At 52.2% G+C, this 13,211-nt stretch overlaps 1 protein-coding gene across 4 annotated transcripts in view; it reads left to right on the top strand.

Moving 5' to 3' along the window:
* The window catches only part of TRIO (trio Rho guanine nucleotide exchange factor), a 337,805-nt gene extending 325,060 nt beyond the window's left edge, over positions 1 to 12,745 (top strand). For all 4 annotated transcript variants that reach the window (XR_014310227.1, XM_082725152.1, XM_082725151.1 and 1 more), the window contains exons 49-57: positions 408 to 655; positions 2,254 to 2,392; positions 3,363 to 3,390; positions 3,594 to 3,756; positions 4,020 to 4,141; positions 5,434 to 5,512; positions 7,191 to 7,391; positions 9,610 to 9,748; positions 10,367 to 12,745. Coding sequence is in view for 3 of the 4 variants with exons in the window: in XM_082725152.1 (XP_082581278.1) it covers positions 408 to 655; positions 2,254 to 2,392; positions 3,363 to 3,390; positions 3,594 to 3,756; positions 4,020 to 4,141; positions 5,434 to 5,512; positions 7,191 to 7,391; positions 9,610 to 9,748; positions 10,367 to 10,915 (1,668 nt within the window). In the remaining variant the exon portion in view is untranslated. The remainder of the gene's footprint in view (positions 1 to 407; positions 656 to 2,253; positions 2,393 to 3,362; positions 3,391 to 3,593; positions 3,757 to 4,019; positions 4,142 to 5,433; positions 5,513 to 7,190; positions 7,392 to 9,609; positions 9,749 to 10,366) is intronic.
* The last annotated feature ends 466 nt before the right edge of the window (positions 12,746 to 13,211 follow it).

The raw sequence follows: 13,211 nt of genomic DNA, 5'->3' as shown, positions 1-13,211 counted from the left end.
AAGAGCTACTCTCCGTGGCCTTTGAATGTAATGATACTTTTTTAAATGAGCCTGGTAGTCCCAGTGACAAGGCAGCATGGCATCCACAGGAGGACTGAGCCATTCCTGGGAGGGTGCCAGGAAGATGGGATAAAACAGTGGAGGAAGCCCCCAAAGCCAAGTGTCATCACTGCAGTGATGGAATCTAGATTGTTGCTTGCGTTGCTTTCTAGAGAAATCCTGGTTTTTAATTACCCAAAAAGAGGCACAAAGATAACTAAAGAGCGTGGAGAGGAGAGCAGGTGCCTCTGTGTCTGGCTGGTGACAGCTCCGGGCCGTCACGCTGCGGCGCGCTGACAAGCGAGTTCCTGACATCAGATCTCGTTTCAGTTCCCCTCTGCCTTTTGTTTTGGTCTTTCCCGCTCCAGAGTGAAAGTAGCAGCAGTAGCAACATCTCCACCATGTTGGTGACACACGATTACACGGCAGTGAAGGAGGATGAGATAAGCGTCTGTCAAGGAGAGGTCGTTCAAATTCTGGCCAGCAATCAACAGAACATGTTTCTGGTGTTCCGAGCCGCCACTGACCAGTGCCCCGCCGCCGAGGGCTGGATTCCAGGCTTCGTCCTGGGGCATACCAGTGCAGTCATCATGGAGAACCCCGATGGGACTCTCAAGTGAGTCCCCGGGAGGCCAGCCGAGGGCCAAGGGGCCTGCGCGCGAGGGAAGCCTAGAGGCCCTGGGAGGCGGGAGGCCCAGTGAGAGAGCAGTGTCGTGAGCAGCGTCGTCGTCTGTCGGGGCGAGTCATCTCTGCGCACAGTGTGGAGCCCCTGAGTGAGGACGGGGTAGCCCTTCATCTCTCAGACTTGTTCTGACAGGCTGTTTTAATAACCTCCATCTGCAAACAGACAGCCTTTTTAAGCTACTAGGGTATTTACAATAGTACTATAGTCTCCAAAGGTCTCGGGCTGGGATGAGGATTCCCCAAGGACCTCTAACTCCTTAGCTGGCTATGCGGAGGGTGCAGCCGGGCACATGCTCATTCCGGGAGCTGCCGGTGAACATCTGTGTGGTGCCATCACCATCGCGCCTCACCTCTACTAGAAGGTTCATTCAGTTAAGAAATGACCAGTTTTGCTGTATTAAATTTTGTTTTATTTTGTTTTGTTTTTAAAGATTTTATTTATTTGACAGAGAGAGATCACAAGTAGGCAGAGATAGAGGGGGAAGCCAGCTCCCTGTGGAGCAGAGAGCCTGATTGTTTTGTATTATAAAGAAAACTGAATTCAGGTGCTGGTTTAAAACCCTGCCCTTCCCTGAATCTGTTTGACCTGTGGTAGGGATCAGCCCAAACCAGCAGACCCAAAGGCAGTGTGGCAGTGGTCGTGCTCCTCTCCAAGCATGGAGGATCCTTGTCTGGGTTCGCAGCTCAGGCTGGCCGGCATCCCAGCACCACCCTGCACCTCCGGGTTTGGACCTTGCAGTCCCACAGGGAAGGGGGCCTTGAGTTCAGGCTACAGAGAGCCTCTCCTCAATCCCCTTGTCCTGTTTCTCCTTGATAGGCATGTTTTATTCTAGCACATTGTTCAAGATTACCATTTTGTACTTTGTTTTTTCAAAGAGTGTTTTGGGGCCTTATATTAGGGTTCTCCAGAGAAATAGAACCAATAGAAGAGTAGGAGAAAGAGATATTGTGTGTGTGTGTGTGTGTGTGTGTATGTGTATGTGTGTGTGTGTTCCAGGGAGGAAGCAGGTAATGTAAGGAATTGGCTCACACAGTTACGGAGACTAGGAAGTCGGAATCTGCAGTGAGGGCCGCAGGCTGGGGACCCATTCTGCTGGAGAATTGCCTCGTGCTCAGGGAAGCCCGTCTGTTTGTTCTACTCAAGCCTTCAGTTGATTGGAGGGAGCCTCCAGTGTTGTGGAGGGTAGTGTCTTTTACTCTACCAATTAAAATGTTAATCTCATCCAGAAACACCCAGATCAATGTTCGATCACATTTCTGGGCACCCAATAGCCCAGTTAAGTTGATACATAAAATTGACCATTACCAGCACTTTGGTATTTTTAATCCTCAAAAGTGAAGAGCTGCTTTCTCTTCTGATGGTTGAGACCCACAGGCGGGTTTCCCTCAGCGGAGCTCACTGGTGCCAGGGAGCCTCAGTCACCCCAAATCCTTAAGTGGACTACTCAGCTTTTCTCTAAGGCTTTCAGGAATCGCTTGCTGAACACTGGAAAGATGTTCACACTTACCAACATGTTATTTTCCCCCTAGGAAGTCAACATCTTGGCACACAGCACTCCGTTTAAGGAAAAAATCTGAGAAAAAAGATAAAGACGGCAAGCGGGAAGGCAAGTTGGAGAACGGTTATCGGAAGTCGCGGGAGGGGCTCAGCAACAAGGTATCTGTGAAGGTGCGTATGAGCATCTCCAGGAGCCTTGGCCGTCCCTGCGGGTAAGCGTCCAGGCTGGTGGCAGCCCAGAAGCCTGCCTCATTCATTCCCGGGGCAGTAGCAGGGCTGGCGGCGGCCAGGAGCTTGCACCATTCATTCCCAGGGCAAGGCTGATAATGGCCCAGGAGCCTACATCGTTCATTCCCGGGGCAGTAGCTGGGCTAGTAGCGGCCCACGTCGCGGGCCTGGCACCTGGCCTCACTTGCCGCCATCTGCCTCCCAACATCACCTCCCTGCCCTGTGGGCAGCTCCCGCAGCGCTTTGTAGAGGGCTGGCGGGGACGGTCCTCCCAGCACAGGTGCGCATGCGCGTTTCCGGTCGCCGGGTACCTGCGTCGCTGATCAGTGCACATGTAGCTCACAAAGAAGGCTGCCAGCCGCCCTGGTGATGCAGAGCCCAGGTTCTCCCAAGTACACAATGTGAAGCAGCCGTGGCACAGCTTCCCCAGTTGCTCGCTGCGCACTGCTGGGAAGTGACTGGAGGCCGGAGACCCAGGCTCACTGGCTTTAGCACCTTTCCTCGTGCTGGCTTTGGTCCGCTTTATTCCCGTCAGACTGCCTTAAACCTAGCTGGGGGGGGGTTGCTTGCACAACCCTAAAGGGAACCCAAGGGCTCAGGTCAGGGCACTGGCTGCTCTTCAGAAGGAAGGGGCCCAGGGACCAGCCGAACCCGTCCCACTGGATGAGGAAAATGGACATTTCTGAGTTCAAGAGGCTCTTTTGTGTTTGTGGGTAGCAAAACAAAAATTCGCTGAAATTTGTATGACATGAGGCTTTTTGAAAGCGTTTAAAGGCAGTGAAAATGTGCTCTATTTTGAGACCCCACAAAAGTCAAGTTGTATTCCTGTTCATCTGTAGCCTCGGCATTAAAGTACCGTATCTCAAAGCAGTTCATGTTTCTGGCCAACATCTGTGTGCTTTTTCCCTTTCAGCTTCTCAACCCCAATTACATATATGACGGTGAGTTCTGTTATCTTATTCCTCTGCTTTTGCATAGTGTAGGGTCTATGGGGCATGTTGTAGAACGCTGGTGCATACGCTGGGGAGCAGGTTTTCTGGGGTACTAGGGCATGGGCAACAACTCGTTCTCATTCTTGTTGGGACTGGTGGATGTGGGAAGGGAGCCAAGGGTGACAGGTGTCAGTGACTCCTTTCTCTGGCAGTTCCCCCAGAATTCGTCATTCCCTTGAGTGAGGTCACGTGTGAGACAGGGGAGACCGTTGTTCTTAGATGTCGAGTTTGTGGCCGCCCCAAGGCCTCAATCACCTGGAAGGGCCCTGAACACAACACCTTGAACAACGACGGCCACTACAGCATCTCCTACAGGTGAGGGGGGATCTCTCTGGCAGTGAGCATGACCTCCGTCCACTGTGACCACCACAGTCCACCCCTCACTTACCCTCTGTACCCTGACGCTGCCCACAAGGGAGCATTTCATACCCGGGTGTGCAAAAAAATTAAAATTCCACTGAAATTCCTTGTCAGTATTCCTCTGTCATCTTCTGTGACCCGAAAGGAGAGAGGGTAGGGGTCGTCACTGGGGGAGCCATACCTTTGTGACTCACAGTGTGTTGTTTTCTGTGTGGCAGTGACTTGGGAGAGGCCACTCTGAAGATCATCGGCGTGACCACAGAAGATGACGGCATCTATACATGCATCGCTGTGAACGACATGGGTTCAGCCTCGTCCTCAGCCAGTCTGAGGGTGCTGGGTAAGCGACACCCCTGAGCCGGGGGCATGCATCTTCCCAGATTCTCAGGTCCAGAAACCCCACCCCTGCACAAACACACTCAAGAGGGTCTAAAATATTGGCAGTAAGTCACCTGTGGGACCTTCCCAATGAGAGCTGCAAGTGGCAGACCCCAGTGTCTAGGGTGTCTCGGGGAGGTGCACGGTGCAGGCCACTGACTGCAGGCCCTGGGCATCCGAGCAGCCGGTGCCATCTTCCAGGCTGAAACATGGTGTGTTCCATCCCACAGTGCTCAAAACACATTCTCGTATCTGACTTCTCTTTCATGTAGTGGCTCAGTTGACACTTTGGCTCTGAGGGAATGTCCTATAAGTTGGTTTCTCGCAGACTGCGGAAGGAGAGGAAGGAGCGTGGCTGTGCAGACTCTGTGCCTCACTGAGACCTAACAGCATCCCTCCTGGGAGCTCAGGGCAACCACAGTAGGACCCGGCGTCGCTCTGGTCTGAAGCCCTTGCTCTGTCCACGGCCCAGCAAGGCCTTGTTCTCTCTTCTTGGCCGGACCGTGAGCTCCTGGAGGCAGAACCCACATCTCAGGCCCTCTTAAATTCCCACTGATCTCACTGACCTGGGTACATACTCAGTAGACGACACGTACTGGTTGGTTTGCAGCTCTGGTTTCGCGGAAGCCAGCCGTGCAGTGCAGGGCTGCTGACATTGCCGTGCATTCTTCAGCTGCCCCGGCTCTAGGAAACTGCTTCCAAAAGCAAAAATAAGAATCTGACCTGAAAGGTGTATTGAGTCCGGGAGCGCCGTGTGTAGACAATGAACAGAACTGGCTTAGCATTTTTATCCCATGTGTCTTCACCCCAGCTATTTTAATCTCATTAAACCAGAGAAAGGAAATGATCTGATTCTTGGATCATGACACAAGGAAGAAAGGGAATCTTGAATTTAAAAGGGAAGAATTGCCAGTGTTCTAATTTGTAAAAGATGTCACAGAAACTATGCAGGTGATTTTTGCTTTGTAAAAAATCAGTAGCAGAAGCTAAAGGAGCTTAGGACGGTAGAAGACTCCCACCTTGGAGATGCGAGTGGGAAAATAATGGGAAAGCAAGCGTGTGTTTATTTCTGTCCCGTGAATCCATCCCTTTTCGTCCCAAGTCCCAGCCTGCGGTGTGTATTCGCGCTTCCAGCACAGGTCAGGTGCTCGGTAGCCGTGTGTGGCTACCATATTGGACAGCGCAGGCCTGCAGACTTCTTCCCAGGAAGCGCCACATAAACCAAGTTCAGGGGAGATGCTGCTCTTTTTGCAGGTCCAGGGAGTGATGGGATCATGGTGACCTGGAAAGACAACTTTGACTCCTTCTACAGTGAAGTGGCTGAGCTTGGCAGGTAGGATATAAAACCCAGGGCCCCTCCCAGGAGAGCAGAGTTTATGACCTAACTCTCTGTAAGAGTAGACTGATAAGATTAGCAGGGAATTTTGCCACCAGTTAGAAGTTACATGAATTATATTTGAAACATAATCTGTAATTGCCTTTTGATACTAAACATCGAGGGAGTAAAGATGTTTTCAGCTTGGGTTCCAAGAGAGAATTAAGGCCTAATGCCATAAGCCGTCTGTTGATGTGTTGACTTAACCCTCCTGCTGTGCCTCCAGGACTGTGCTAGCTCTGTCCTGTCCCTGGGGAAGTCAGAGGAGAATCGCTCAGACCTTTTTTGGTTGACATTTAATTCTCTTGGGGAGTCCCAGTTGAGAAAGGCTGAATGGGATTTTCACATTGGAGATGTAGATTAGAGGGGCAAGGCCCTTCCTCCTGCCCAGAAAAAAAGAGGCTGGTTCCCTCCAGAAGGGGCAGTCAGGCCTGGGGCAGTGGCTCAGAAGTGTCCTCACCCCCAGGCAGGCTCCTTCTGACTTGGCCCTGCTGCCCGTCCACACAGCACTTCTTCACGTGCAGGGTCATGACCCATGTGGCGAGAAGGAGGTCAAAAGCTGAGCTTGTCTCTTTTAAAAAGCTTTCCAAGAAACTGCCCCAGCAGTAGCCTCCTGCAGTCCTGTGGCCACAGTGGCCGTGCGCCTCCAGGTACCTGCTCACCCGCTGGTGTGTCAGGCTGACACACCCTCGCTTACCCCTCCTGCACCAGACACACACTTACTGTCACTTCTGACACATGTGAATGATCAGGCAGATCTGTTGGTTTCTCCTGGCCTTAGCTGGCTGGGAACCTAGGCCTCTGTCCACATAGACTTCCACACTGGGCTTCCTCACCTGATGGCGGAAGCATTTTAAGACAGCAAAAGCAGAAGCTGCAAAGCCTTTTAAGGCCCAACCTCAGAAATCTGCAACCACACTTCCCCAGCATTGTGTGGGCCTGCAAAACCCACCGGCCAGGCCAGATTCAACACCAGAGAAATAGACTGTGCCTCTGTTTGGGAGGAGTAGCAAGGTGGTGTGGCCATTTCAGCATTTATCTACAGATTTACCTCTATTCCTTGCTGTCCCGGTGCTCCCAAAGTCATCATGGGTAGTAGGCTCAGACTTGAGGTCCAGGACCCTATCATCGAGATCAGATCAAGTTGCTGCTGAGCTTCTTGGGACAGTTTACTGGGTACAGCTTCAGAGGCCGTGGGCTATCAGTGGGTGACCAGACCCACACATGCATCCCTCCTGAAAGGGGGGGGGGCAGGAGGTGACTGGAGCCACCACGTGCAGCTCAAGCTTTTTGATGTGGTAAGGAAGGTTTTCCATGAGAGCAGAGGTGGGGGCTGCCTGGTAATCCTCATGGTGTCACCTCAGCCACATCCAGAGGTCAAGAAGGCACGTGGCCTAGCCAGGTGCAGGGTGAGGAAATGGAGCCTGCCTCTAGGAAGGAGAAGACACGGTCAGTGGCAGAGGGGCTCAGAGATTGGCAGGCTCCCTCGGGGTCACTGTGAGCCACTGCTCCTCCACAAGTGCCCAGGGAGAGCTGGGCCTGCAGACAGGCCTCCAGTCCATTTAGGTTAGCAGAGTCTTTTCTCTGTGACATACTCAGAGTCCTCTGAAAGTGACCTTCTCAACCTGTTTTCCAGGGGCAGATTCTCTGTCGTTAAAAAATGTGATCAGAAAGGAACCAAACGAGCAGTGGCCACTAAGTTTGTGAACAAGAAGTTGATGAAGCGTGACCAGGTCACCCATGAGCTTGGAATCCTGCAGAACCTCCAGCACCCACTGCTTATTGGCCTCCTTGATACCTTCGAGACCCCCACCAGTTACGTCCTGGTGTTGGAAATGTGCGTATGCACCCACTGTCCTCCCGTTCGTAAGCCTCAGCCTCGACCTTAAGTGATTTTACTGTCGTTTGTTCTCTGAGACAGACAGAAATCAGGATTTCAGGATCTATATCTCCTGTAGTGTGTGTGTATGTGTATGTGTGTATGCCTATTGTCAGAAAACACAGTTCTAGAGCTTTCCAATAATGGTGGAAAGAAGTAGTCTTCAGCACATGCTGTTCAAATGAGGGAGTAGTGCGCCCAGCATCAAAACACCTCAGTACCACCCGGGTTCTCAGGCTCTCCGAGGGACCAGGCCCCTGAAGACTCCTCCCCTGCAGGAGGCACTGCACGGCTGCTGGGGGCCTGGGAGCCTCATGGCTGCTGAGTGGGCTCCCTGCTCATGTCTGATGCTTCGGGCCTGCAGTCCTGCCCCTCAGAGCTCTGGCCCACTGCAGGACGGTCGGAATGGGAGAGTGAGATGCACCTCTCGCAGAGAATGTCCTTGGGAAGGGGGGTGGGCCTCTGGCCAGAGCAGTCCCCAGTCCCATGGGGCTCAGTGAGCTCAGTGTGCCACCCCGCTAAACAGCGCACTCACTCTTCTAAGGAGCAAGTGTGAAATCTGACGCAAGAGCTGTGAGCCTCAGCTGGGGGCCGTTTGCCTCCCCCCAGGGGACATTTGGCCGCGTCCGGAGACTTTTGTGGTGTCACAACTTGGGTTGGGGGTGCCGCTGCCATCCAGAGGGTGGAGGTCAAGGGTGCTGCCCGCCATCCTGCAGGGCCCGATGGGCCTGCGGCGGAGAATCACCTGCCCCCGAGCGGGCACCCGGGTTGGGAAGCCCACCCTAGAACATTCCCGCCTCTCTGAAATATCTTGGCATTGAGCTATGTTTAAAATCTGTTCTGTTCTGGCTGGAGATGCGGGGTGTCTGACAGCTACTGCTCATTCGGGGATTTTCTAACGAGAACTATCCTAAAGTCCTCGTCAGAAGTCAATAAGACTTACATTTCTGGCTGAAAATTTTAAGTGTGTTCAGCTGCCATTTCTTCAGTGGAAAACTGAAGGGTTTAGTCTCACCGTACTGGTACTAGGATTTCTTTTCATAACCGATTTCTCCCATCCAAGTACTGACCAGGCCTGACCCTGCTTAGCTTCCGAGATCAGACGAGATCGGGCGTGTTCGGGGTAGTATGGCCATAGGCTCATAACCGATTTCTACCAAATTCTCCTCAGTTCCTCTTTGTTACCGACAAGTGACGGATTTTCCGTTTAGTTCCTGTTCCACAGACAGCGGGCAGCGTAGCCCGGTTTTCAGAGAGCCTGGGGCCAGACCGCCTGCTGCAGTGCTGGCCTTCCTGGGCGGCTGCTTGGCCTTGGGAAGGTTGGCGTGAGGATCTAGTGAATTGACACTAAGCGTTTAGTCCCTGGCCCATGGGCAGCGCTGCCATCAGTGGCTTTCCCGTGTCAAAGTCATTGGCAGTAGGAAGCCTTTCGAGTCCAGCAGGAATCCCTCAGCGTCCTTGCTCCCGCTTCAGGGCAACGGGAGCTCTGCAGGCGTTTTTATCGAAGGCACAGTTTCAGATCCCAGGTCCCCGAACTGGCGGCGGCGGCGAGCTGGGGAAGGGCAGCCCTCCAACTCCGGTCATGAGTGAGCCGGAGATCGAGAGCAGCGGCAGCAGGTGTTACTTAGAAGGGCGTGGGCCGAGGTCACTAACTGGTCCCAGCTCCCCTGTGACGGGTTGTTTCCAGAGACACCCGGGAAAAGCACAGCGGGAACTTGGGTAAATGTCCAGACCCCGGAGGCGTGCGGGACAGCCTGTCGGGCTGTGGAACGCCCAGGCAGCAGCTCCCAGTGGCTGTCTTCTCAGCACACCTTGAGGTCTGCCTCTTTGCTTACGTTACCTCATGTGGCCTTCCCTTTGCCCGTCTTACAAATGACAGAATGAAGGCTCAGGGAGGTGTGTCACTTCATTCCGTCCTACAGCAGGTGCCTGCAGAGCGCCCCTTCCTCCCCCCTTCCCCACCGCCTCTGAGGGCTGGGCACCCTTGTTCCCCACTCACATCCATAACGAGGTTGACCAGCAGTCCCGCTCTCGATACAGTGGTGCCCGGAGGCAGAGGTGTGCTCCTGAGGCATCAGCCCAGTAGGACGTTAACAGCAGGCGCGGACAAGCTGTTTGTTGCCTCTAAAGTGACCCGGCACCGTGACGAGTGTTGCACACGTTCCTGCCTCCACAGGGCTGACCAGGGGCGTCTCCTGGACTGTGTGGTGCGATGGGGAAACCTCACCGAAGGGAAGATCAGGGCGTATCTGGGGGAGGTTCTGGAAGCCGTCCGATACCTTCACAACTGCAGGATAGCACACCTGGACCTGAAGGTTAGTGGGGCTTCTGGGGCCAAGGCCAGCATGTCTGACCATGGCCCAGCCACCTGGCTCTCAGGGGCCTCCTCCCAACCTCCCAGTGTGTCCACTGCGCCAGGCCAGGAGGCGTGGGGGGATGGCGGACGAACAGGAGGAGGTGGGTAGTGGGAACCCTGATATCTAATCTCCATTTTTAGGATTTTGCTCTCAATAATATAAACAGTCAGCAAAGTATAGGATAAACATTTGAGATCTTCACACATTTCATGAGGTTCCAGAAAGTTCCTCTGAGCTTTGTGAGGCTGATGTGGGACTGGGTCAGTGGTAGCTGAGAAAGGAAGGTGACTTTTACTAGTAGAGGGAGGAGTGCACATGAACGCCCAGCTTCCTGAGCCAGCATTCTTCAGCACGGCGCCTTCATGCTCACTTGCCAGGAGGGCTGTCTGCAAGGAGGGGGTGCCATTCCCTCCGTGTCGTGCCGCCTCCTCCTCCATGGGCTGCACGCTCAGAACCACCTCCCGTCTCGCGTGGGATGCTTTCTTCCGGGTGACTTCATTGATTCCTGGTGCGCATCCCGCGTGAGCTTGAGATAGGGATCTATGGAAATGACCCTTGTCCTACCCTGTCTTCTAGCCTGAGAACATTCTGGTGGATCAGAGTTTGGCCAAGCCAACGATTAAACTGGCTGATTTTGGAGATGCTGTCCAACTCAACACGACCTACTACATCCACCAGTTGCTGGGGAACCCCGAGTTTGCAGCCCCCGAAATCATCCTTGGGAACCCCATCTCCCTGACCTCGGATACATGGAGTGTCGGAGTGCTCACATACGTGCTTCTCAGTGGCGTGTCCCCCTTCCTTGACGACAGCGTGGAGGAGACCTGCCTGAACATTTGCCGACTAGACTTTAGTTTCCCAGAGGACTGCTTTAAAGGAGTGAGCCAGAAGGCCAAGGAGTTCGTGTGTTTCCTCCTGCAAGAGGACCCTGCCAAGCGTCCCTCGGCTGCGCTGGCCCTCCAGGAGCAATGGCTGCAGGCAGGCCATGGCGGGGGCAAAGGCGTGGGCGTCCTCGACACGTCCAGACTGACTTCCTTCATTGAGCGGCGCAAACACCAGAACGATGTTCGACCTATCCGTAGTGTTAAAAACTTCTTACAGAGCAGGCTTTTGCCTCGAGTTTGACCTATCTTGAAGTTCTTTCTCATTCTCTTTCACCTGCCAATCAGCTGTTAATTTGAATTTCGAAGAGAAACACAAACCAACAGAACTGATCAGCTGCCGTATGTTCATCGTGTGACACCGGGCTCCGAGCAAGCTGTGCTCGGCAGCGCCTGGGACTCGGGAGCACGCAGTGCTGGGGTGGAGGACCTTCTCGCACACTCTCGTGAGCGGAGACAGCATTGCTGTATCACAGTCTTTTATTCAGGTTTCTGCAAAAAATAAAAAGAAACTTTTTTAAATGAACATGAATAGAATTTTGCAAATTTAACATTTTCCAAGATTTATTCAAGGAAACGAAATGCCTATGTTCAACCACTGGTGTTCACGAACAAAACAGAGATGGTGGACCCCTCCAGGGAGGACTCCCGCTCGTGGTGGCCGTCCCTGCAGCATCGTCCAGAGCTCGGGGTCCACCTGGCTCTGAGCTTTCCCAGCTGCCGGGTCTGTGTGTGTCTCGCTGGGACGCCAGACTGGGCTCCTGAAATGTGCATTCAACCTCAGACTTTTGCATAAAAATAGAATGAATCGTTCTGCTCTGATGAAATGTAGGCCTTACTTGTATATAAGACTGGTCCTGCCTTCAGTCTGTCCTTTCCCTCCCGCCTTCTCTCCTGCTCCCCACCCGCTGCCCAGGGCTTCCTCTGGGGGAGCTCAGGGGGCTCTGCCTATCCACCCAGGACATCAGGTTGGGTCCTGCCCTGAGCCCCAGTAGTCTCTTCCCTGTGTTCCCCACCCCTCCAAGCCGTCAATCAGATTGTTGAGCAGTATACAGTCAGATGAAAATACTGTAAATGCACTCATTGGGGTTTGGGGGTTTTTTTTGTTTTTTTTTTTGTTTTGTTTTGTTTTATTTCATATCATGTGCAATGTTGTGGCTTTAACATTTTATGCAACTATTTATGAAGACCTCTGTTGTACCTGTAATAAATATATAGAAAAAGCACATACTTCGTACAGTGAGCTTTATGGTTTTGTGCGTGTGTCGGGGGTGGGTGGGGGGAGGGGGTTATAGCCCTGTGCCATCAGTTCAAGGAGATTTAACTCTTCGTGAAATTTGTCAGTTTTGAGGACTGTAAAAAGTGATTTCATACTCTGAATATAAAACTGGATAATAGGGTAATGTTTTAAAATTTATTATGCTATTATTCAGAATGCCAAAGTATTTTTTTTTTTTTTTTTCCCAAAATCAGTCTGGACATTTACTACTTTTTAGACTTTTTGACGTTCAACTTTCTGTACAGAAATTGGCTGGATTTTGAGCTTTTGGTAAGAAATAAAAGCCAATTAAGCCCTAGCCACCCTCAGGCCGGTATCCGACGTCGGTGTCATTGGCAGAATTCACGCCACGGTGGGGAGGCCTTGGGACATGCCGTGGGGCTTCTGGGCACACTTGCATTTTTCGGGATGTCCTTTTTCCTTCGTTGTGTGAAATGCACAAAAGAGAGCACCCGCGTCCCCAGCTGGCCAGACACCAGAGTCTTGAGCCGTAAACTGGCCTAGTTCAGCTCTGCCGCTTCCAGTGTATTTTATTTATTCCTTTGTTGGGTTTTTGTTTGTTTCTTGTAAAATTGTACAGAAACTTTTTAAAAGAAATTGGATTCAAAACTGGATGTGTATTCGTAACCTCACAACGTTTATTTGTGTATTGTTTCTTTTATTCAGTTAAGTTTTTACATTATTTTGCATGTATATTTCTTTGTACAGAGACTTTACATGTTTACACAGTATGATGTGATGTAAATATTTTATTTTGCCATCAGTTATTTTAAAAAATTAAACATATTTGCCTGATTTTTGCGTTAGGCCTTTTATTTAAATTGATCACCATGGAATCGAAAAGAGAGACATCACTGAGGGAGAGTGAAAGATTGGCCTCTCCTAGGTCTGGCGGGGAGCCGGAGGGGAGAATGTTCTGGATTGGGAATCCATTGTACAGGGCCAGAAATGGGAGTTGGTGAGGGGCCTGCAGATTGGTTCCCAGAACCCAGACTCCAAAGACAGTGGTGCGTAAATCAGATTTCAGGGGTGTGCAGTGGGGCTGCACCTCATCCTGGTCAGAATCGCTGAGGTCCCCCACTTCTCGATGGACACACGAATTGAGCAAAGGGAAGAGCTGTTGCCTCCTGGCCACAGGAAAGCAACCCGTCCAGATGGATGGAAGAACGTGAAGCACTTGGGTTCAAGCGTCCGTGTTCGGAGCAGACCCCCCGGTGGTGGCTGGCCCTCAGCACCTGCCCCAGGAGCCATGGGATCCTGG

The sequence above is a fragment of the Mustela nivalis genome (assembly GCF_964662115.1).
Source record: "Mustela nivalis genome assembly, chromosome: 3".
In the NCBI taxonomy this organism is placed as follows: domain Eukaryota; kingdom Metazoa; phylum Chordata; class Mammalia; order Carnivora; family Mustelidae; genus Mustela; species Mustela nivalis.
The sequence above is the reverse complement of the archived record's forward strand: the minus strand, read 5'-3'. Positions and strand labels throughout refer to the sequence as shown.